The sequence below is a fragment of the Populus nigra genome, chromosome 8, assembly GCF_951802175.1.
Source record: "Populus nigra chromosome 8, ddPopNigr1.1, whole genome shotgun sequence".
NCBI lineage: Eukaryota > Viridiplantae > Streptophyta > Magnoliopsida > Malpighiales > Salicaceae > Populus > Populus nigra.
Window position 1 is genome coordinate 3299096 of NC_084859.1, and position 26617 is coordinate 3325712.

At 32.7% G+C, this 26617-nt stretch overlaps 2 protein-coding genes and 1 pseudogene across 2 annotated transcripts; 1 reads left to right on the top strand and 2 right to left on the bottom strand.

Annotated features, from left to right (window-relative positions):
* Nucleotides 1-1020: 1020 nt before the first annotated feature.
* On the top strand, nucleotides 1021-5069 carry LOC133702061 (protein NUCLEAR FUSION DEFECTIVE 4-like; annotated as a pseudogene).
* A 180-nt stretch (nucleotides 5070-5249) lies between these two features.
* On the bottom strand, nucleotides 5250-6403 carry LOC133702062 (uncharacterized). Its single transcript, XM_062126242.1, has one exon. The coding sequence runs from the start codon at nucleotides 6206-6208 to the stop codon at nucleotides 5624-5626; it is 585 nt and encodes a 194-aa protein (XP_061982226.1). The 5' UTR covers nucleotides 6209-6403; the 3' UTR covers nucleotides 5250-5623.
* Nucleotides 6404-18694: 12291 nt separating this feature from the next.
* Nucleotides 18695-20949, bottom strand: LOC133700388 (amino acid transporter AVT6E). Its single transcript, XM_062123902.1, has one exon. It carries the CDS (start codon nucleotides 20684-20686, stop codon nucleotides 19196-19198), a length of 1491 nt encoding a protein of 496 aa, XP_061979886.1. The 5' UTR covers nucleotides 20687-20949; the 3' UTR covers nucleotides 18695-19195.
* Between the last annotated feature and the right edge of the window lie 5668 nt (nucleotides 20950-26617).

A 26617-nucleotide genomic window follows, 5' to 3' on the forward strand; every position in this document is an offset into this window, starting at 1 on the left:
ATCAAAAATATAAGAGATCAAGCACGCATAGTTTTACTAGATAGGCCAAGTGTGCTTAACGCCTAACCCTTTTTTTTTTCTTCTATTTATGGTTTTTTTTATATTTTATTTTTTAAAATAAATTTTTAATTTAGATTTAAATTAATATATATTCTCTCTTTTAATCTTTTTTTATTTAGCCTTTTTTAAATAAAAATTATTTTTTTGTTATTTTCTATACATTTAGTCTTTGAAAAGATTATTTTAATCCATCTATAATTTTTTCTTTTTATATTTTATATAAATAGAAAAATATTTATTTTTTGATAATAATTTTAATACGTGTAACATTACATATTATTTTTTTCTTTTATTTAATTAATTTTATGTGTTTATTTTTGTTATCATTTAATTAAATAAAAAATTATTTTGATAAGTAAAGTCATTAAAGATAATCGGATTAAAGATCTATGTTATGAGATCATATATCTTGATATATAATTAACAATATATATATATATATATATATATATATATATATATATATATATATCATCTTTATTTATTGTTAATTATTATTATTTATTTATTAACATAGTTTTTAATATTTTTAATTATATTTATACATAACTTTTTTAATTTATATTAAAAATCTTCATGTATAAAAATACATTGAAAAAAATCTATATATAATTTATTTTTAAAAAAAATCTAACACATTGTAAAGTTGAAATATGCCAAAAAAAATATATATAAATATAATTAACAAGTGTCTCGACTACTTTCATTGAGCTCTGTACAAAAAGAATTGGGGCATTCATAATTATATAGTTTAATTTATTAAATTTTAAATTTGTTTTTAAAAAATTATTAATTTAAGTTTTATAAATTTTAAAATTATTGAAAATTTATATAATTATTAATTTTAGTATCAATATACTATATCAAAAATACATATAAATAAAAAAAATTAAAAAAAATGGGGGCATACATATACGTCAGTCACTTTCAATTTAAGATTGTTCAGATGAGAGAAAGTAGAAAGTAACTAGTAAAAATGCCACATATAGTTGTGAAAGAAGGGAGGAAACCACCCTGGGTGGGCTTGGCAGCTGCAGTATGGGTTTTGATAGCAGCTGGGAATGCCTACAACTTCCCACTATACTCTCCTTCACTGAAATCAGTGTTGGGTTTTAACCAGCAGCAAATAACAATCTTGGGGGTGGCTAACGATATTGGAGAGAGTGTAGGTTTGCTCCCTGGCATTGCCTGCAACAAGTTCCCTCCATAGGCTCTGCTTTCTGTTGGTGTTGTTTTTTGTTTCTTGGGCTATGGTGTTCTCTGGCTTGCTATTACCCAGAGTGTTTCTGGCCTGCCCTATTGGGTGGTAAGTGATCATCTTTTTCCTTTTTCTAGTTGCTTAGTTGCATTTAAGTGGATTTGTTGATCGGAGTTTTTTTTTTCTACACTGCACAAAACATATAATCTTGATTGCCTGGGATTTAGAGCTTGATGGGTTTTCCAAATTTGATCACTGAAATTGCAGGGTGATATGACTGCTTAATATCTGTCTCTTTTCTAGTATTCTTTATCACTCCCTATTTATTTGTTTGTTTGTTGTCTTTCTTTTATGGGCTGCCCATTTAAGATTGATTAACATGGATAGTTTTCCAGACAAATCTAGGGTTTTGCCTTTGTGTTTGATTGGAGTTTCTCGAGAATCATAACATGGGCTCCAGTTCCATGATTTTTGAAACCCATGATAATTTGGTTTAATTTTTGAGCTTGAAAGGAGGCAGCCATTCCATCCAAAAAAAAAAAAAATTGCTGAAGCATAGGACTGCCCCATATTCTCCCTCTTAGATGACCGATTCTAATGTTTCATTTTTCTTCTGAAATAGTGAGTGTGACCATCCTCTTTTTTCACCTATCTAAGTGGTGTGGGATTTTGGTAAATTCATTCATGATTATCGTTACAATTTTCTTTATATTTTATCTAGATGTTTGAGAAGAATGAGAAACTAGGAAATGTAGTTACCCAGATGAAATGGCAACAAATGCACTGTTCTATTTCCAGGGCATGTCTTACTCCACAGAAGGTATGGTTTCACAGATTTAGGCTAAATTGTAATCTCTCTACGTCTTCTTCCTTATTAAGGACTCGTACACTTCAGAGTCCACTAAATGCAGTGTCTTTAATTGCAAATCATCCACACATATTCCACAACACATACCATTTCTTCCTCAGAATTTTGAAGGAAAACTAAAAAGAGAAGAAGATTGCACATTTGTTACCCAACATTTGATTGGTTTTCTATTCAAGTACTCAACATTCAATCTCACCTTTCTGAGTTGCTTAACGTTATTTTTTTCTAATGTGGTACCTATGGTAAGTTTCATCACTTGAGTGATGACAATAAAGTGGGCTCAGATTGGAAAAAGAGAACACACATATCTAGCACCTTTTGTTAAATTTCTAATTCAGCACCCCATCTCAACTCTATCTATTTGAGTTTCTAAGAGGTTTTTTTAAAAAAAACAAATTGTCGTTCTTTGTAACCAATGCTAGAAAAAGGATGATAAGGAATACTACCTTGCCAAAAAAAATGGGTTCGAATTAAAAAAATAATAATCATCTTCACATTTCTTAATCTAGACCCATTCGAGATAGCGGTCGTATCGTTACTTTTCTAAGTGTGTGTTTAGTTTTGTGGTTGCAGTTTAAAAGAGTAGGTTAAAAAAAACTATAAATTATAGCTTTTTCTTAATTAAGATTTCAAGAGAGAGTTTTCCAGAAATTATGCGTTCTTCCCTGGTGTCATACTTGAAGCTTTTACAATTGTTTTTTTCCATTAAATTATCGAGTCATACTTGCAGTTTAAATTTTGGTCTTGGTATATTAGGTTCATGATTTTTTTACTTATAGGCTTTGCTCGTCATTGCTATTTCAGATATGGGCTGCACTTGTTATCGCCACTAATAGCACTACATGGTTTGGCACAGCTGTGCTTGTAACCAACATGAGGAACTTCCCTTTCAATAGAGGCACTGTTTCAGGAATTCTCAAAGGTTATGGTGGGATTGCAGCTGCAGTATATACTTAGATATACAAACTGGTGCTTAAAGATTCGGATTCAAAGCTTCTGCTAATTCTTACACTTGGCATTCCCATTTTATGTTAAGCAATGAGCTTCTGGAGAAGACTCTTCAGAGCATGTCCATTTTGTTTTCAGTCAAGATGCAAGTGTTTTTGCTTGCCCTTTATCTTCTCATAACCACAATATTAAGTGATGTGGTTTCTCTAAGTGATAATGTTTCATGCATCTTAGTTTTGATAATGGCTATTGTTCTGATGTCCCCTCTTGCAATTCCGGTCAAAATGACAATTTTCCCTGCAAAACAGTAGAGACATGTCCCACCAACTGATTCTTCAGATCATTTGGTTCCAAACGAAGGTGAATCAACCCCAACTGGTTCTTTGTTGACACCATCATCGTCAGCTACTAATCTTGGAAGTTTTTTTGAGAATGAGGATGCTTTGGACGTGGACATGCTTCTTGCTGTGGGTGAGGGAGCAGTGGAGAAGAAAAGGGGGGCCAGGGGAGCTGAAGATTTCAAAATTCGTGAGGCTCTTATCAGGGCTGATTTCTGGCTTCTTTGGGTTGTGAACTTTCTTGGGGTTGGTGCTGGAGTTACTGTTCTCAATAATTTGGCTCAAATTGGTGTTGCATTTGGACTTGAAGACACAACAATATTGCTTACTCTCTTCAGCTTTTGCAATTTTGTTGGCCGTCTTGGCTCAGGTTCCATTTCAGAACACTTTGTAAGGTCAAGTCATTACCTTAACATAAAGTACTAGGTTAGAATGTGAGAGTCCCTATTTCTTTTGAAGAAGCACACGCTTGATATTATCATTAGGCATTCCTATCGTGATTTTTCCCTTAACAATTTAGCAATTCAATTTTCCTAAAAGTTCTTGATTTTTGCAATATGAGCACTTCATTCTGTTCCTAACTTGGTTGGCTTCGTAATTTTTTTTCTTAATATTCCTGGTTTATGCTTTATGTTCCTACAGTTATCATATCAGATGGATTTTTAAACTATCTTTTTGGATGTGGTTTTTCTTTCTTGCTAATAAGGGAATGACGGTGAATGTGATAAAATCTTGTTGCAGGTCAAAAATGATCCCTTGAACCTTGTGGATGGCGTTAGCACTAACAGTCATGCTCATAACCTTGTTTCCTTTTTCGTTGGCTCTTAATGGAATTGTTTATGCTGCAATTCCTCTTCTTGGCATCTGCTACGGGATTTTCTATGATATAATGGTGCCGCCTGCTTCTGAGCTTTTTGGCTTGAAACATTTTGGTTTGATTTACATGGGGCTAGGCAATCCTACTGGTGCGCTTCTTGTCTCAGGTTTGCTTGCTGGTTATGCATATGAATCATATGATGCTGAAGCTGCTAAGCAAGATAGCTCTGCTTGTGTTGGTCATGATTGCTTCGAGGTGACATTCCTGGTTCTAGCTGGTGTCTGTGGGTTGGGGACAATCTTGAGCATAATTTTAACAGTTAGAATTCGGCCAGTTTACCAACTACTTTATTCAGGGGGTTCTTTCCGTCTGCCTCAAACACCCGGCCATTGACCAGTGGAGATTACTATTATCGTCTAATGAAGTTGAGAGCTCCTTTTTCGCAGAGTCATGCTTCATTGTCGTAGTACTCTAGACAGTGGCCTACAGCGTCAGTATTTTGCTAGATGCTGCAATTACTAAGGTGCTATATTTTGTTTGTCATCGGCATCTCTATTGTAATCATACTTCCATTTTAGCAGATTAAGATAGCAGCAGAAGACATTTTGTTCAGTTTAGGCAGCTTTCAGTCCTGGCTGTTGGAGGAAGGCACATCCAAGTTGTATCACCTTTTGAGGAAGGTTATTGCAATGCTATGTCAACACAAATCAGGATTGTGTAGGGGAAATCATCTTGGAATTGTTTCAACCTTTTTTTTTCCTATACATCATTGTATTACATCATTGTGCAGGTGCCTATTATATATTTATGTTTCTTAAAAAAAATTTCTTGAGGTAGAAAGAGCAGTATCTGCGTTCAAGATCAGCTCCCTCTTCCTTGCTTTGCAGTTCTAATCTGCACGCGCTTCTCTATACACCTCTTTATTGCCAGCTGCTTTGATCTGTTGCCACTTCCACGAGGTAGTGATTAACGTAGCCAACTGAGTGTAAACATGAATTTACCGAAGGAAATCTAATGATATAGAAGAGTAAAATCGATCCACAAGAGTGAATCTTATCATATTCTTTACCAAAAGACAATATGGCTGGACTTGTTCCTGCACAGAATCTTCTTCACTACATGTCCTAAAACAATCAATCCAGTAACAGGCACTAAAGCTGCTAATGCTTTCCTATGCCTGCAAGCACGCAAGCAAGGGAGGCCATCTCATGCTAAAACAGACCCTGGTGCCAAATTGTGTCCCCGTCTCACCCACCCACCAGTAATGAAAACAAGATCAATATGTTACTACCAAACTAGACTCGAGACTCTATGGTGGAAGAGCACAAAAAAAGCCATCTCTCACCGCTTAAACTGAAATCAAAAAGGGAAAAACTAAAGAAAACAAAAACAATTCATGTTGGTTTCAAATTCTGGAACATGGCATCCCACCTGAACTCTTCAACACCAGTTGTCCAATACCCTTCGTCATCGTTCTCTAACTTCTCCTCTTTGTTGAGATCACAAATCACAGGACTTGAAAAACTATCAAGGGCTGGCGCAGAAGAAATCATGGGAGTGTTCGAAAAACTACCATTTGTAAGCAACAACCTGCTTTGTTTAGCCGTCATCAACTTCTTGTTCCTCTTCAACATGGCTCCTCTCCATCTGGTACCGTAACCAGGCCTTGGAACAAGAACAAGAGCCGACTCCTCGCGGTGAACCCATGTCCTTACGTACTTAGCTAGAGACCTCTTTGTTCTCTTGATTGCAACAAGAACCCTTGCCATGGCACGTGAGCTCGATCCCTTCTCCTTTCTTGCAAGCTTGAGGATCTCGAGCCTGTGTTTGGCTATAGAAACCCCCATGCTTTGAAGAAATTCATGGTTAAAGTAAGCTATGTCTTCTTCTTCAAGCTCATTGTGAGCAAAGGCAAGGCCGTATTCATACACAAGAGAAGGCTCGAGGCCAGTTTTTGATAGCCACGAGAACCAATCCATAGCTTTTGTGTGCTTCAATGTTTTCGAGAAGTGTGTGTGCGTGTGTATATAATGTAGTGGAGAGGCAATTGTAAAACAAGAAGAAAAGGTGGAGTTGCTAGTAGACTTGGACTTTTCTTCAGGAGCTTAGCTTTTTTATTTTTTTATTTTATAAATTGTTATGGTGATTGAATCTCGAGAGTGACTTAAAGAGAGAGATATTAAAGGGAGGTGGGGAGGGTTTCCATGGCTGTGTTCCCTCCAAATATGCGGCCAAATTGCCATCAAGCTCGCTAGGAGTGAAACCTAAGGATTCCATGTGGAGATGGTAATGCCTTCAATCACGGCATGGGAAAAGGCTAATGTGTAGGGACACCATAGCACTTGTCTTTGAGTGTGTGAAGTGTGGTTAAGGCCTAAGGGAGGAAAGTGGCAAGTGGGAGTGCATCTTCAAACACGGCAACTACTTGGGAAAAAGAAAGATGGGACTTCGATAGACTAAGAGCAATCAAATCCTCTTCATTGCTGCCAAGGGATTTGAACCAATCTCAATGATGGGAATTTCTGTAAGCAATCAACCAAATTCATCACCAATTTTAGTTAAACATCTAATCATGTAGACCTTGTTTCTTTTGAGTAATTTACATTTGTTGGATATTGTTGAATGGTAGATTTATATTTTTAACTATAAGATGCATAGTAAAATAGCCTATTCTCTTTATAAAAATATTGTGGTTGCCAGAAAGGTGTTTTGGTTTTATCATTTTATCTGCACAATAAAATATCTCTTTACCCTTGGGGTTTTGTTTTTTATGCCATGGATTTGAGGTCAATTTTTTGTAATTTTCCTATTAGATTATCTGTGAGGGGTAGTTTTGTCTTTAATTAATTAAAAGTGTTTTAAAAAAATCTCGTCTATGTGTGTTGGGTATGCGTCGGTCATTCCGTCATCTTTGAACGACCCGTGCAGCTAATTCTAGTAATCAAAAACACCGTTCTAGGGTGTTTTTAGATTCATCTCGATGTCTCCTCCATGTCATAATGGCGCGTGTACAAAATCAAACTCTAGTTTGGCTCTAACGACTATTTTGTTTTCTTTATTTCCTCTCTCCCTCGATGTTTAGGCCCTACCTTGCAATATTTCAAATCAGTCCCACAACTTCTTTGTTTTTATTTAGTCCATAATCTTTTGGTTAATATTTGAAATAACTTATGAAAATTGAAATTTATTTCAATTTCATCTATATTTGAATTTTTTATTTGTTAGATTTGGTACTTATTCTTTTAATTACTATTTATATCACTTGAGATAATTTTTATAATTTATTTTTTTTGGTGATTTCACTCTCAATCATTTTTTTTTCATATCAAGTTTTATCCTCGTTCATTTAATGGTTTTGTTTCTTTGATTTCCTAAATTTTTTTAGTTTGGTATATTTTTATAGTCAATTCTATATTTTAACATTGAGTTGATTTGAATTTAAACTTCTTCGTTAAGCCTGTGTTTGGAATTTCACGAGTTGTAATTTGAAAAATTAACTCAGCTTAAGAACATTCATTAAGGATATTTATTTTATTGGAGATTGGGTTTTGTGTTTTTTTAAATGCTTTCTAAGTCCTTTTTTTTATTTGGTTAGGTTACTCGAGTCTTTTTATTTTTTGTTCTTTGTTAAATATATTTTTTTCAAAATAAATTTTATTCTTGAATTAAATAGAATTAATTGATTGAATATAGAGGGATACTTACTTCATTGTGTTTTGTTCGGTTTGCTTTTCCAAGGCATTGCTCTAGTGAACCATATGACTCCTTTTAATGTTATCTTGCATCCTTTTGTAGTGGAGTTTGAACAATCTTGGCAAACTCTTTTGTCGTGGACGATGTCCACAGTAAAGTATTGGTGGGTCTCCAACAATCTTTTCTTTCTTATCCTTACAAGTATGATATCGATGACTCATTGTTTTAGTTAATTGTTGCCATATGTTTTTTTTATAGTTCATTTGCTATCATTTCCTTTACTTTAAATTAAATTATTAAATTAACTGATCTTATTGGATATGATCAAGTTAATGACCCAAGTGTTGAGTTTTTACATTACCAGAAAATCTGCGAATACAAACAAAATCACCAATGGAAATATTCTATAGGTATTTTGGGGTGATATTTACCGACCGAATTAATTCCATCGCCAACTCCGTCAGTATCTACCGATAAAAATATTTCATCGGTAAATACTGAGGGAATCCTAGTCAGAGTAAAAGGAATTTTAAAAAATCAAAAAGCATGATGACATGTAATTTTTTGTGGAAGCTTTTATTGATAGAATTACAATTGGATTCAAATAGGAAAACTCATATAGTGACGTGTCACTTATACCGTTAGAATTGCTGACGGATTGACACGTGAAAATATTCTGTCAATAAATCCATTGATAATAGTTAATATATGAATTGGCCATCGACCCTCCCCTCCCTTATTCCTCCTTCATTTCCTAACCCCCCCTCCCAAATTTACAACTAACAGCCCCCCGATCACCCCTATCCTTCCTCGACTTTTCCAGTCACAACAACAATTTTATTGCAGATTTTTCATTTTAAGTAAGTAAATATCTCATTATTTTTAATTCAAAAACAATTTTGAAATGTCAATTTTTTTATTGCATATTTTTATAATATAGTGTTTACTTGTTTTATTGTTTTTTCTCAAACAAACTTGTTGTCTGGATACATAATTTTGTGCATGTTATGGTTTATTTTAGATTTTGTAAAATTATATTTATTTGTAAATTATTGAAACTTATATCGAATTACCAACTTAAGTGTGCTGTGAAGATATAAATAATGGTTTTTTTAACGGGTTCGTTTTATATTTTATCAATTTTATTGTCAAGTTGTAATTTCTATAAATTAATGTGTATAAATTTATATGTACGTAGATAATTGATAATGAATTAAGAGAAGTATAAAAGTAGATTGATTATTATTTACTTAATGTAGTTAATTAATACATATTGTTGTCATCATTATTTGATATATATATATATATATATATATATATATATATATAGAGAGAGAGAGAGAGAGAGAGAGGTTTGATAGAAGTCATGGATGATCGTTCATGGATGTATTGAGATTCACCCCAAGAATTGCAGATGATGAATTATTGTAACGGGGTTCATGATTTTATTAATTACGCAACATCTATTCCGAGAAATATTAGTGGAGGTGATATTAAGTATCTATGAAAGGGGTGTAAAAATAAAAAAAGTTTATCGATCCAGATACTGTAACGATGTATCTTCTACACAAAGGGTTCATAGAGGAATACATGTGTTGATATACACACGAAGAACCATTTTTTTTCTCACGAGACCATGGTAGAAAGGATGGCTGAGTCAACTTCTAATGCTATCAACATGCATAGAGTTGAAACTAATAGTAATCCTTATAGGTTATGGATGTGATGACAATGAATCAAGGTCATGCTAGTCAATATTCAATCATAGATGAAGAACCTAATGTAGACACGATCAGATTTTTTGATCTTTTAAAAGATTCTAACGAACCATTGGTTGCACAAATCATAATAAATAATTGATTGTTACACAGGTGTTTACCATCAAGTTGAATTATAGGTTGAGTAAGGTCAGTTATGATAGAATTGTCGAATGTGCGAGAAGAATTTTACCTGAAGGGAACAAGCTGAAAGAGAACTTCTATAATGCTAAGTCTATGATGAAACCCTTCGGTCTAGGATACCAGAAAATCGACATGTGTCTAAACTTCTGCATGTTGTACTACCTTGAAAATGCTGACCTGACCGAGTGCAGGACATATAGCCATTCCTGTTATAAACTCAGAACTAGCAGGGGAAAGACTATTGTAGCACATAAAAAACTTAAATACTTCTCAATCACACATAGACCGCAGAGGTTATTCATGTCATCAAAGACTGCTGAGCACATGACATAACACTAATCACATGATGCGATGGATGGAGTGATGGTGCACCTTTTTGACGATGAAGCATGGAAACATTTTAATAATGTGCATCTTCACTTTTCAGATGAATCAAGCAACATGCGTCTTGAGCTATGTACAAACGGATCCAATCTGTTTGGGTCATTTGCTGCTCCTTATTCTTATTGGCCGATTATACTAATAGTTTACAACTTGCCACCGGGAATGTGTATAAGGCTAGAGTTCATGTTTTTATCTACAATCATACCCTGTCCTAGTAATCCGGGCCGAGATATAAATGTTTGTCTTCAACCATTGATTGATGAGTTAACGTAATTGTGGTTTTCCGAGGTGTTGACTTATGATGTATCGACGAAACATAATTTTCTTATAAGGGCAACTTTAATGTGGACTATCAATGATTTTTTGGCTTATGGAATGGTTTCTGATTGGAGCATACATGGAAAACTAGCATGTTCATACTGTATAGAAAATAATAGGGCATTCACGCTAACAAACAGGGGTAAAACATCTTTTTGTTACTGTCACTGACATTTCTTGCCAACGGATTACAAGTATAGAAAGAACATAAAGGATTTTTTTTGTTGGTAGAGTTGAAAAGGATGTTGCACCCCCGCATCTTTCTGGTGAAGAATTGTATGACGTGATGTCAGAGTACAGTGACATTATATTTGGTTTCTAATGCAGTAAGCAGAAGTTTCCTGATATTGGTTTGACCCATAATTAGGTAAAGCGAAGTATTTTCTGGGAGCTTTCTTATTGGAAGACCAATCTCCTACGTCATAGCCTTAACATCATGCACATAGAAAAGAACGTGTTTGAGAACATTTTCAACATAGTCATAGACATGAATGGGAAGACCAGCCTCCTCCTCCTCCAGCGCTGTCATTATTCTAGTTAAATTTTATTTGAACTTATAAATTTGTAAGGAATATTTGGATTTTATAGTATTCAAATTTATTTTTACATACTTGAATACAATTTTATTTTTTTTAATTATTTTATTTTTTTTCAATTTTTTTAAAATATATTTTTAATTATTACAGACGGATATACCGACAGACATAATCCGTTGGTATATTCCAGAGAGTTTGAAACAATTTACTTCATATGCCATTATCACCGATAAAATAATTCTGTCGGTATTTATAGAGGGTGGGAATAAAATTACAATAAATGCCATAACCAATCACCAACAAAATTATTTTATCGGTATATTAAAGGGGATAATTTTTTTTGGCGTGTATTTTCTATCTGTAAAACCATCGGTGTTTTTTTTTTTACCGATGAAAGGTTTACCGATGGACGATTTTCATATGTGAATCTGTTAGTAAAATTCTTGCCGAGGGAATGATAATGTAAACTGTTAAATGTGGTAGTGTTATACTTTTTTAAAAACACTATCATCGCTTGACTATTTTTTTAAGTTAAAAAAAATGAACCAGTCAATGATTATAGCACAGTTCCCAATATAATGAGAATTAATGGGCATAACTGAAGCATTCTCACAGCACCGCTCACTACTCAAAGTAATATAGGTTTTATCGTTTTGAAAAAAAAAGATTTTTTTAGTAAAAAAAAATTAAAACCGGTTGATTTGAATCAATTTTAAATTAAGTTCTAACCTTTATATATATAAAAAAAACATTCGGTTTAATTATTGTTTTTAGTGAAAAAACCAACAAAAAAAAGCGATCACTTCCCTATTTTCATAAAACTAATGATTATTATTAGTTTTCAAACTTCTATGGGTGTTTGAGAGTGTGGTAGCAGTTGATTTTCAAAGTGTTTTTTGTTTTGAAATGCATCAAAATAAAGTTTTTTTTATTTTTAAAAAATTATTTTTGATATCAGTACATCAAAATGATTTGAAAATATCAAAAAAATATTAATTTGAAGCAAAGAAAAAAATAAAAAAAAATTAATTTTTTTCAAAAGCGCTTTTGAAATGCAAAAACAAACAAGACAATTGGGATAAAAATATCTTTGTAAAAATCTCTCAATTCCATAATTGTTCAATTAAAACATGTAAGGATAAAAATAATTATTATAATAGTTTTAAAATCCTACTCAATGGTTGATGCGAGACAAAGCTCAGGTCACTAATCGAGGCTCAGGTCACGGGTCGGGTTGCCATGAGTTGACCCAAGTCAATGTAAAAGTAAAATAGTTATTATCATAGTTTTAAAACTTGATTCTGAGCAAGGTCTTTGTCACTGATCGAGGCTCGAGTCACAGGTCGGGTTGACCCGAGTCAACAAAAAAAGGTTATTATCATAGTTTTAAAACCTGTTTTGGGGGCCAACCCGAGGCAAGACCTAGTTCACGAGTGGGGGTGACCATTAACCTGGGTCAACATAAGGAAAAAGATAGTTATTATCATAGTTTTAAAACATGACTTGAGGATCGGCCCGGGTCATGTGTCAAAAGGGTCAACCCTAATCAACATAAAATAAAAGTAATTATTATCATAGTTTTAAAACTTGATTCGGGGGTCAACTCGGGGATAGAACCGAGTCACAAAACGGGAGAGTGAACCTGAGTTGACTCAGGTCAATGTAAGAATAAAAATTGTTATTATCATAGTTTTAAAACCCGATTTGAGGGTTCATTGGGGTTAAGTCTAGGTCATGGTCCAGGAGGAATAATATGAGTTGACCTAAGTCAATGTATGGATAAAAATGATTATTATTATAGTTTTAAAATCCAACTCGGGAGTTCACCCGAGACAAGATTCAACTCACAAGTCAAGAGGGTCAACTTAGCTAACTTGATTTTAAAAAAAAAATCAAAGCAACCTTGTTTTGACCAATTTCTTTCTAAAAAAAATATCAATGGGTTTTTTACCCGTGTTTCATCCCGAGTTAACCTAGGTTTTTGACCGGGTTAGATTGAGTCAATCATTCCTCTATTTCTTTTTAAACTTGAATCAATCTAGGCCTGGGGCCAATCCGTCAAGTCAATCTTGGTTATATAACTAAGGTAAAAAAAAAATATCTAATTATATTTTTAAAATATGTAATTTTGACAACAATACATGTTAATGATAAAATATACTTTTTCATATTTTAATTTGTCGTATCCACCATAACCAACAAGATACAAAGACAGTCATTTTATCTTGCATATCACTACCAAACACAATTATATATCTGTCTTATTTTCTGTCTTGTTTTCCTTGTCTCCATCTTTTTTGTCCTGAGACAATAACCAAACACTACCTAACTAACATGACACCGAACTAGCTATGATAAGCTAGACTTGTATTGTAAAATTTTATCCAAATGAGGCACAATTTTAATTCACAATTCATATAATACATCATTGTTCGAGATCCTCAACACATATGATGTGTGTTTTTATGTTGTTTATAAAAATTAGTATGCCTTGTTATAATCATCATAGTTTTATTAATGAATTAAATTTGTGGTCAGCGTTTTGACACAAGCCGATCAAATTTTTTTATGTAAAATAATTCTAAAAAAAATGAGACCCAAATCATCAAACCAATTGACAATTTAAATAATATGAAAAGAAGAACACAACAAAAAATAAAAATAAAAATTGACCAAGAAAAAAAGATAAAAAGAACTCGACATGAGCCCATCCGGAGTGTTAAAAAAACCTAATGTTGAATGACAAAATTGCAAAATAAAAAATTTAAAAAAAAACAAAAAAAAATCCAGTTAAATCGGGTTAACTCAAAAGATTGAGATAACTTTATAGAAAAAAAAATCACTTAAAAGAAAAGAGGAAAAAAAAGCACATAGACCAATTTTCAATACATCAAATATTGAATAATGAGATTGAAATACATAATTTTTTTTAAAAAAAAAGTCATCCCGTGTTAACCTTTGAGACCATTGACTCTGTTTATGAACCCGAGACTAACCTCAAAGAAAGAAAATTGTAAGAAATAACAAAGCAAAACTAAAAAAAAAGGTAAAAAATAATTAAAAAAATCAACTTAAAAAAATGGGAAAAATAAAAAGAGAAAACTTAAGCAAACCTCTTAAACTTGATCTAATCTCCAAAACTTGTAACTCGTGAAATCTTAGACCTGGGTTGAATTAAGAAGCTTAATTTTTATTCAATTTGATTTTGAAGGGTGAAATCATGAAAAAATATCAATTTAAAAAACTTGCAAAAGCAAAAAAGATATCAGTAAAAAGAATGAGGATCGAATTTGAAAGATTAAAAAATAGAAGGGATGAAATTGAAAAACATTTGTGATTTTATGATGAAGCGTGTTTTATTTTTTATTTAAAAAAAAAAACTAAGGTCATACACCCGACGATGAAAAAAAGCTAAAGAAAAATGTTAATTTAAAAATTGGAAAGCAAAAGAATGGAGATTAGATTTGATAAGAAAAAAAAAACAAAGAAAACTGAAATTGTTAAACAAAATCAATTTAAAAAATGATTCCAAACAAAAATAATAATAATTAAAAGAATGAGGATTAAATTCGAAAGATGAAATTTGAAGGGGGATGAAATTAAAAAAAACAAACTAATTTTATAAATTATTCAAGATTAAAAAAATATATAATAAAAGGAGAAGGGACCAAATCTAAAGAATCAATAAATTAAAGGATTGTTCTTAAATTTTTAAGGGATTGGTGTGAAAATATAGGTAGGGAAAGAGAAGAGAAGGGGGGGAAATGGCTGACAGTGCCAAATCATTGGAAATCTTGGAACATATGTCTCCCCTTCACATTAAAGGCACTAAGACCTTCCACATGCCGCCATAAAAGATGATGTTTTGTGGCCGAACAATCCCACACATGCCATCTAGTTTTTTATTTTGGGGTTAAATATGTAATTTACTATGAAAAAGATCAATTTAACTATATACAATCTATAAAAGATAAATATATTATAGTGAAAAAACCACATTACCTTCAATGCCTAGTGAAAAGTTTTTCAAGATAGGAGTAATTTTGTCATTTCATAATTCAAATGGATAGTGAAATATCTCTTGGGATAGAATAACTTCTCCTTCTTTTTTAGCAATTTTTTAAATTAATTTAATGAGTCCCTTTACTTGAATAAATAAATAAATACATTATGTTTTTCATATGCAACATTTATACATGGAGTACACGAATTTTCTTTACATCTAACTTTAATGTATGTAAGAGATAATTTATTTCAAACATTTCCTTATCATAATATCAAAGCAAAAAAATGACATGGCTTGGTAGTGAAGTTGATTATGGTAACCAGCACAACAGGAGTTTACTAGCTAGTGGGGGGCATCATCTCACGCACACCTACTTTGCTTTTGTTTAACCATATAAATTAGGGTTGTTAACATAACAGGTGATTATTTTATTCCTTTTCTTTCTCGTGCATACGCATGCAAATTTTACAATAAGCATAGTTAATTTCTTAAAAGAAAACACCATATATTATATTGATGAATGATGACGAACATGTACACCCATATGTCTTCTTGCTTCAAAAGAGAACATATAATGGCCCTCAATCTTTGGAGCAAGTTCATAGATCGCATGATGGATTTTGGGCCCAATTATGATGTGAATAGCTGATATAAAGATTTAGAAAATTATAATCTCTCCCTCTTGTAGCCGCCTCAAACATGCCTTAATTTTCATGGAATCCTTGCTAAATATAAATAAATAATAATGGGAATGATTTCCCCATGGTAGCCGCATGGTTTCCCTACCACAACCCAAGACAAAGCCATATGCACCCTTGAGGAATACCATCACTGAACGTATCAAATTATGTGTGCAGCTCTCACCTCTCTTGCATTGAAGGAGAAAGAGAAAGAGCTGAAGGCCCATTGTGACGTAGTTCGAAGCTTCATCTCTTGGTATTTTAGCTAGAAAGAAAGAAATGTTAGTTGCCTGGGTACATCATGTAAATTTACCTTTTATTTTTATATTTTTGTCATTTGAAATGGTAATTGTGTTTATTTTATGATCTGGGATGCACTTGTTGCTGCTTCCAGGATCCGTCGGAACATCAAAGTTGGCCAGAGAATTCCTGAAAGGCTTTTCAAAATGGGGAAACAAAGATCCTGAGCCTGTGTCTTATTGTCAAACATATATCCATGTTAGGGCTTGCTTTTTCCTTCTATTTGTTACTTTCTTCTACTTCTATCAGAATGCCCATCAGGCTTTGGACTACACAACTGGGGCTTGTTCCTGTGTTATCATGTGAAATTCTCAGCTAAACTAGCCAGCATCCACTCTGTGCTGTGTTTCTTGTTGTTGCATTGCCTGCCGAGTTCTGCAGTTAGTAACCTCTAAAGTTTGTCTCCCACGATCCATTTATATTATTGTGTTTAAGATATTCTGAAAACATGGAATAAGCATCCAGATATTGTCAGTCATAGCTGCTGGGTTCATAGCATTTCAATCCAACTCATGTTTGGCAGGTTTTGAACTTATCCATCTAGCTCCAAACCTTGAATTCTAGTCCAGCACTGTCACCGAAGGATGTTGATGCGTATACTACAGAGATAAAACTAGCATTCTCAAACCCTAAAATTATAGTCATAAGCAAGGAATAGAAATAAAGAAATATCTGATATTTTATTAAAGTTTGAATAATAGTCTGTTTAATAATAAAACAGACCTAATTAGGAAGTCCAAAACTAAGTAGAGAAAACTAATTAAAATTCAAAATTAACTAGAAAAATAACTAAATTAAACAAAGCAACTTTTATATTTAATTTCAAGAGATCCAATGGTCCAATGAATGACGAAAAGGTTTCATATAAAAAAACTACCTCTAGGATCTTTTGGAAAAATCTGAATATGAACAAACGGTCAAATCCTTCGTTATCTAACACGTCCGAGCTTCTTCGCGGACTTTATTTCAGGCCTAGCCCTATCTATGTGGTCCATAAACATGTCAGCAACAGATGTTTCCGGTGAAAAATGGGCAGCATCATGACCTGAAGGCTAGTGGTAAACATGTTTAATCACCATACACCGGATTCTTTCTTCGTACACCCCATGTAAGATTGGAGGAAGGGGTTGAGTTATGTACACCCATGTGACAGGTTATGCTCATCAGGAGGAGGAGGAGGAGATGCTGAGCAGAGATCCTGGGTGGTAGAAGCTTTAACTGTCAGAGTTGCTTCCCTAGCTCCGTTGTCTGATGTTTGATCCTCTTATAGATTGAAACATGCAACAGTTTTCTTGTTACGAAGAACAGATATGCACGGATAGGATAGGAATGCCGGTTATTAGCAAAGGTGTCTCTCTCCCTGTAGTCTAAAGATTACCTTTACCCATTCAACATTCTTGAAATGTACAAAGCTCATGGCTTGCGGGATAATCTAAAGTTATTTATTATTAAAAGAACAGCTATAATTATTCAAAATCTCTTGTTCTTCAATATTTTTTGGCTTTGTACTACTATATTCTCATGATTATTTTTTGTTGTTCATTGCTGCTGATTATTGTTGTTTGTGACTAGAACACAGGATTTTATGGAGGGACTCTGAGTTGGCTTGTTTTAACGAGATCAAGACACAAGTGCCGACCATCTCAAATTGCTCAAGGAAGTTCTGTCTGTGACCATTGCAGTGAAGCTGAGATAAAATCGATGTGCCGCATTCTCTTCAAATCAACCTGCTTCTTGAGCTACATTTAGCAACTGAGGATGCAGTTTTTGTTGCTGTTATTTTGAAGCCTGTGCTGTGTGCTTCTGACAACAGCTAAATCAATGGCACCTGCCTCTGCTCATTCCCTTCGGTGCTCCCCTTATTCCAAAAATCCATTTCCCGTATTATCCTATTAAGGTCTTGGTGTCCGCTTTTTCAAGGTAATGTTTCCCATGGCATCTTGAGTTATTTAGTCTGAATGCTTTCTTATATAGACAAATAGAAAGCTTAGCTGGTGGACTGCACTAGTTGTGGATGGGACATCGTTTCATTCCTAAATAAAGTGAAACAAGTAAAGCTGGGTTTTCTCCCTTCATCCACAACCAACCCGCGGGACATCTAGTATATGATCGGAAAATGATTTGCCTTCACCTAAATGCGAGAATGCCTCTTCAAGTTTAGAGCAAGCCCCTTCCTGTTGTTATAGGGATTGTGCCTTCATCCAAACACTTCCATCCTGTCCCATTAAAGAGAGAGAGACTAAAGGGTTCTATATCCATTCCTCCTGCAAGTTGAGCCATAGGCTCGTTCTTCCATTTTACTAATGACATGCCATCCTTGCCAATGAGAAGAAAATGCTTTCTAATGGGATGCCCCTTTCTTAAAATGAACAATGACAATGGAAGAAATGCCAATTTAACAAGAAGTTAAATTCCCAGCTCACAGCGTCGAGACCAAAAGGTAAGGAAAGATTGGATATTGCAAGAACTGAACTGAAAAATGCAATCTGCTGTTCAAGTTGTTTTTTCACACAATAATGGAGAGCCCACTAACAGTAGAGAAACATTATATCAAGTGGAATTAGCTGAGGTTCTCATTTCTTCGTTGTTAAAAACTTGAAACACACGCAGCTTGCGCAAGCAGCGTATCCATGATAAAAAGAAACGATAACAAAGGCTAGGAGTTGAACTTTATAATCAAGACAAAAACTGAAAAGAATGTTTTCATATAACGAAGAGCTAATAAAGCTTCCACCAACACTTATTCTAACAAAAATTACAATAGAAGTCTTGTTGCAGAATTATACCGTTTAAACAGCTTCCATTGAGAATTGTCAGAGGCTAAATAAAGTTCTACTTCAATTGACATTGTATAATTTTCAATCAACTTGAAGATGGCCGGTAACCACTGAAGGGATCTCCTGAAGTATTCATGAATGCTGAACCAAATCTAAAAATGACTAAGCAACAGAGGACTTTCTAAACTGGACCCAGAACTTCACAGAATGAAACGGTGTGCTTGGCAAAGTGTCAACCCCGGTTTGACTTGATGGTTTGATGCAAGTAGGCAGTGATCAAGATGACAATAGAGAATTCACACCCCCATTATTCTGTGCAAATTTGAGAATTTCTGCAGTTACACAAAAGCGACTCCAGCAAGTACTCAGAATCATTCAGAACTGCTCTGGAGGCTGTATATATTGCCAATCAATCCAACAATACTAACTATTACAGCCAATATTAACATCAGCCATGACAAAAACTTCTCCCCGATGCTTAAACGCTCCCCTCTCTGACTTAACCTCAATGCAATAAGAGATGGGAATATAAAACCTAATGAAACCGCTGTTGTAGCCCCTGTAAATTTGAAAGCAGTCCAGATGTTTGGAATCATAGTAGACCCAAAAAAAATCAGTGCCAATAGAACAGCTGTTAAGGCCAAAGACCTTTTCCTACTCTCTGAAAGGGGAGCTGATCCCTCAAACACCAAGACATCTACTGTTTGTCTTAGAGAGAAATGAACAACAGGAAAAACGAGAACCAAATGAAGAACGTAGCCAATCCTAACAATGTAATTCAAGGCAGAGCTAAAACGAATTCCAAGATCCTTGTCAAAATTAGTCAGCACGTCAGATTCAGTGTCCTTACCAAAAAGTAAATAACCAGAAACAGCAGTCGAAGCATAAACCACAACGCAAAGAACAGTGGTGATCCTGCCCACCCTGTTCATTTTCTGTGGTGTTCGCCCTTCAAGCTCATTGTATATAGGCTGAACATTGAAGTGGCAAACATAAGCGTTTGTCATGATCGGAATCACCACGAGCAAATCCAAAATAGCCCTCTTTGAACCAAAATCAGGGGTCATCCTCGGGGCCTCGATTTTCCCTTCAATGAGCTTAACTAAAGCAACAACAAAACATACCACAACAAAAACCACAGCAAGCGCCACCGAAGCAGCTGAAGTCAAGCTCAAGGAATCAATTTTATCCAATGCACAAAGGGGTGCTAAAAAAACCACCACAACAACCAAAATCACCACCTTCCTGTGATCCCAAAAACCATTTCCTAACCATTGGTCTAAAACACCCACATGATGGAGCGATCCCGACATGACATCACCTATAATAATCAAATATACAACCAAAACACCGGCATTGTTCACAATTATGCAAATTTCAGACAAAACCTTAGACGGTTTGCCTAAGGCATACCGAACAACATCACCATAAGAAGAAGCCTTGCAAAGAACCGCAAACCTAACTAACAATTCAACACTAATTTCAGACAAAATACCCATCAATATTATTAACACAAATCCCAAAACCAACCCAAGAACCTTCATTGTAGCAGGCAAGGCCATAATCCCAGCCCCAATAATGGACGTAGTGAGATTAAAAACGGCACCATGAACACCAGAACCTTTACTTGTTTTCGTCTTCGAAACAAGTGGATAATCATCAATATCAAAATCATCATCATCATCATCATCATCTTCAAAACTTTGGCCATTGCCAATCTTGGGATCAGCAAATCTCTCAACATCATCAAGAGGTAGTAATTTGATGTGGGTCTTTCTTTGGGGTAACGGGTTTTGAATATCATCGTGTATTTGTAAATCTACAAATGAGCTCTTTGATATAGCTGTGTAATTGCTATCCATTATACACACACACACACACAACAGAAACAGAAGGATGAAAGAATAAAAACAAAAAAAAAATGTATGTGCTGTGATGTGAAGACTTACAGAATAGAATAGATTGAAGGACAAATGGAGGTGAAGGGAGGAGGGAGAGCCCTAGATCTCTGGGTCAAAGTTGTTTTCTTTTCTCTTCCCTTTTCTTGTTTTGAATCACAGACAGAGAAAGAGACAAGAGGGGAGAGTTCAAGGAGAAAGCGGTTTTGCTATTGGTGGGTTTGGGCAATCTCTGACTTAAGATATGCTTTGGAAATAATTATTTTTTTTTATTGTTTTTCATAATGAAAATTTACCATTAAAATATTTTTTATTTTAAAATATTTTTTTATTTTTAAAAAATTATTTTTATATTCATACATTAAAACAATATAAAAATACTAAAAAATTAAATTTAAAATAAACAAAATAAATTTTTAAAACATTAAAAAAAAAAACAAAATTAATGCACGCTACATACACCACATCATTTGTTCAGTGGAATGTATGACTTTGTCAAAATCTGTATTACGTGGCAATAGCATTTGGTTCTATCCCCAACAACATATAAGGAGGGTCTGGGCAGTGAACATCGTTTTGCTTCTTCTTTTTTAAAATTAATTTTTTTAAATATTTTATATTATTTTATTATAATAATGTGAAAAATAATTTTAAAAAAAATATTATTTTAATATATTTCTAAACAAAAATATTTTAAAAAGTTGAAACACTTTAAGAAGTATATGAAATAATATAGAGAAATTAGATAAAATAAAGAATAAAAGATGAAGATGAAATTTTGTTTAATAATGGTGTCTAAGATAATTTTTTCATTGCAAATTTGTGTGTGCTTGCTTTTGTTTTTCATGTTTCAAATTCATTAGAAATCATACCATAATTATATTAAAAAAACAAAAGCAAAATTGTGTACTGATTATAATTAAAATTTTGATATATTCAATTATTTAGATGAAGAATGAGATGATTTCAATATATAATTTTATCTTTTCACTTTTATTATTTAATTGTAGTCTATGGTTTTTTATTGAGTTGTTTATTGGAGAATATATGTGAACGTATAAGCATGCTTATTTATTTTTTATTTTTTATTTTTTAAAAGGTTGAAGATATAAATGGTATTTGCTTTTATTTTAATGGTTATTAGAGACATAATTATATCAATAATAGTCATTATGTATTCATAAAATTTTATTGAATATGGTCTGTTGTTAATATAATTTCATTAATAGTAAAGTAGGACGCCATCATTACAAATATCACATGACTTAAAACCAAAAAATATATATTTATAAGCATGGATATTTGAATTTAATCAAATAAAAAAGAAACTTTTTTTATTATTCCGGGTCAGCTTGCACGCACCTTGACTAATTTCACGGGACTCGAAGTTAACGACCATATAAGTCTCCAGTGGCTATCATATTAACAGTTGTAGGGCTACAACCTGATACCACAAAGGGAACAAACTCTTTTGTCTCAAATTCTTACCACTGGATGATTAAAAAATAAACTTAATACTATAACATTAACCATTGACATTTTAAGCAAAATCTTACCCTCTTTATTTTACAAACTTTTAAATAAGTTTTTTCTTTTTTCGAGTTGTCAAAAATAAGACCTTTTATTTTCATATTTCTTAATCAAAGAAAATATTTACCCCTATTAATGAAAGAAATAAGATTGTCGTGTGGTATTAAAATTTCTTCCCAACAACATATCTATCAACTTTGTCATCTAAAAATACATTTGAAATTGTGATTCGACTCTAATCCACTATGGATCATTGAACAAACTTGTAGTCAAATACAAATTAAAAAAAAATCAAATATTAAAGGTAATAAATCAAATAAAATCGTAAATATTATAGGGACTTATACATAGGGTTCGGCGGGGGAGAAAATAAAGGAATGGGCTATCACGAGTAATATGGCACCGAGAACCATCAAAAAGAGGTGTTTTGTAGGAAGGGATTTATACATAGGGTTCTTTATAGTTCGGACTACAAAAACCAACCGAATCAAGTAACTTAAATTTTAGAAAATTTAAACTGGATCGATTTAATTTGGTGAAATTTGGTTTTTTTAATCATAAAACCAGGAAACCTAATCCCATCATATATTGGCTTTTTTTTAATTTTTTTAAATGGGCTTATATTAAATTGAGCTTTCAAATTTTCTTTTTAGGTTAAGTTTACAGGCTTTTTAATCAAATTAATAGATTGATATTTTTTTAATTTAACTTTCCTTATTAGCCTTAAATATATATGAGTAACAAAAAATTTAAAATGCTTCACATCTTGGCTCTTGCTATCTTTAATATGACACCGAGAAAACAAAGGAATGGGCTGTCACGAGTAATATGACACCGAGAACCACCAAGAAGAGATGTTTTGTAGGAAGGGACTTATACATAGGGTTCAGGGGGAAGAAAACAAGGGAATGAGCAGTCACGAGTAATATGACAACGAGAACCACCAAAAAGAAATGTTTTGTAGGAAGGGACTTATACATAGGGTTCTTTATAGTTCGGACTACAAAAACCAACCGAATCAAGTAACTTAAATTTTAGAAAATTTAAACAGGATCGATTTAATTTGGTGAAATTTGGTTTTCTTTTATCATAAAACCAGGAAACCTAATCCCATCATATATGAGTTTTTTTTAATTTTTTTAAATGGGCTTACATTAAATTGAGCTTTCAAATTTTCTTTTTAGGTTAAGTTTATAGGCTTTTTAATCAAACTCTTTAAAATTTTCTTATTAGGTTTAATTTTTCATAAGGCTTTTTAATCAAATTAATAGATTGATATTTTTTTAATTTAACTTTCCTTATTAGCCTTACATATATATGAGTAACAAAAAATTTAAAATGCTTCACATCTTGGCTCTTGTTATCTTTAATATGACACCGAGAAAATAAGGGAATGGGCTGTCACGAGTAATATGACACCGAGAACCACCAAAAAGAGATGTTTTGTAGGAAGGGACTTATACATAGGGTTTGAGGGGGGGAGAAAACAAGGGGATGAGCTGTCACGAGTAATATGACATCGAGAACCACTAAAAAGAGATGTTTTGTAGGAAGGGACTTATATATAGGGTTCTTTATAGTTCGAACTACAAAAACCAACCGAATCAAGTAACTTAAATTTTAGAAAATTTAAATTGGATCGATTTAATTTAGTGAAATTTGGTTTTTTTATCATAAAACCAGGAAACCTAATCCCATCATATATGAGCTTTTTTTAATTTTTTTTAAATGGGATTATATTAAATTGAGCTTTCAAATTTTCTTTTTAGGTTAAGTTTATAGGCTTTTTAATCAAACTCTTGAAAATTTTCTTATTAGGTTTAATTTGTCATAAGGCTTTTTAATCAAATTAATAGATTGATTTTTTTTAATTTAACTTTTCTTACTAGCCTTAAATATATATGAGTAATAAAAAATTTAAAATGCTTCACATCTTGGCTCTTGCTATCTTTAACGTGCAAATAAACTTTTGTCAGATGAAGGCTATGAAAATCCAAATCAATGCAATATAAAAAATGTATGATCAAATTTGGGCACCTCAAATTAAAAGATGTGCTCACACTAGAAAAATTAACATTAGCAAATAGATACATTATCAACCAACAATAAATTATCATAAACATCTAACAAAGTTTGAAGAAACAAATCCAGCAACAGCAGCATCCAAAACTTTCAGCAAAAGCAAAAGCTAAAAGATCCAATAAGAATAATGCTATAAAGACTAGCAAATTAGCAACATATTAGAGTTCGACTATTAAAAGAATTAACAGTCCAAAATTTTAAAGGAAATTAACAAGGTAAAGTAAATCAATTACCCAAAACAATTATATTCCAGGATTGCACCAACATCATCAATACTATTTACAATCAGTTGAGATTTTCAAACTTTCACCAAATTCTATAAAATCATAAATTAAAATGCTAGATTAAACATAAAAAAAAATAAACAATATTATAAAATAACTACATTTAAATTTGTAAGGGAAATTACCTAACTCAATCATCTCGAAATTTTCAATATAATTCATGAAGGTTCTAATGTTGATTGGAATTGGTGTTAAACATAACCAATTTTGACAACAAACAAATGCTTGCACTATCGATGGAGATAAAGAGCTTCAAAATGGATCTAATATACGACTGCCAGTATTGAAGGTTGTTTCAGAAAACAACCGTAGATACCGAGATAACTAACACGTGTTATGCCACTTTAGAAAAAATCTTGTATTTTATAGCATTATACCTCCACCAACCTAAAATATTTAATTTAAAGTCATTAAGATCCTCACAATTATCACCCAAATACCTTTCAACCTTATTTTTTCTTTCTACACCACCTTCTTCCTCTAAATGTTTTTTAAATTGAGAAGTTAAGTTATCTAGCATATCATCAACCACCATTAAATCAATGTTAACATCTTTATTTATACTAGTTCCAACCTTATGAGCAACCTCAACATCCTCATCAACTTTCATATAATTCTCAAACAACCTTAGCAAAGTATCTTTAACCTTCATTGTAAAAATTTTAGCATCTTCAACATCATATAATCTCCCAAAACAAAATCTCACATACTTCAATTTGAAACATGGATCGAACACAATAACCACATACAACATAAAGTTTTGTGTATCTTATTCGCCCCCCAATATTTTTTATACTTTGTCATCATATTTTTGGTCATTTTACTTACATAAACATCTTCACTTCTACAAAGTTGAGATATACTTGTGTGTATGAAAATCAATTCATGGAAAAAAGAATTAGATGTCATATACAAAGAGCTAGAAAATTTCAATGTAACCATGTAAAATAATTTCAAGAACTTCACAAATGATCTAGCTTTTTTCCAATCTTCTAAAACATGAGGACCTAAATTTTTTTTCCTTTTTAAATCAACCTCAAAGTAACTCAAATACCTAGGATCGATTTCTTATAACCTCATAAAAACCACATCAAATTTAGCAGCAGCATCTAGCATCTAGCATCTAGCATCTAGCATCTAGCATCATAGATGTAGAGTTCTATCTAGTTACAACATCCAAGCAAATATATGTTTTTACTCTCAATTTTCAACCTCTCCGCACATTGGTTAAAAACAAGTTAGATTGATGTCCAAGTATCGGTTATTAAATATAAACGTTGGCAAAGTGTTCTTTATAACAAGAGTGGCTCTTTCATAGAATAGGAGTATTGTGCATACTATAGATGTCATTTTCTTCTTGTTTTTCATTAAACAATAGTTACTTTTATGCTTCTAGTGCTCGTAAAGAAGTTGTGTTGAATTTCTTGTTGATGGAATAGAAGATTGTGAAGATGTTCTTGTATGACCATAATAACATTATTGAATACATGCATTTGATGAGTGAGTTGTTGAAGGAGATTTATGGAGTTGAAGTCCATGTGATAGGGAGATCAGTTACTCTTCCTTATCATGGATTTATTATTAAATTATAAATGGATTGAAGAACATTAGACTAATTATACAACTTATAAAATTACAAGGACTAATTAATTAGTTTTGATAAATTATAGAGATTAAGTTTGAATTTATTTCTTTGAGCCATTGTTCTTGATTTTATCACAAGTCTAAAAAATCATATATCACCAAAACAAAAGGCATATAAAGACCAAATGCAATATTATAACCACCAAACCCATTTGTTAGCCATCCATTGACGAATATATAGATCTCTTAGAAAAATAACTTTCAATGAATATATTATTAAAAAAAACTAACTAAGAGGGTTTAATGATTCCATGTGACCTACAAAAAAATCACTATAGAATGATTCCTTTTTCTGTTCCTTAATTTATTTATATTGGTCCCTTTATTTTTTTTATTTGGCCATTTAATATTGCGT

Coding starts and splice junctions, on each gene's coding strand:
- LOC133702062 (XM_062126242.1), bottom strand. CDS start 6,208: ATGGATTGGTTCTCGTGGCTATCAAAAACTGGCCTCGAGCCTTCTCTT.
- LOC133700388 (XM_062123902.1), bottom strand. CDS start 20,686: ATGGATAGCAATTACACAGCTATATCAAAGAGCTCATTTGTAGATTTA.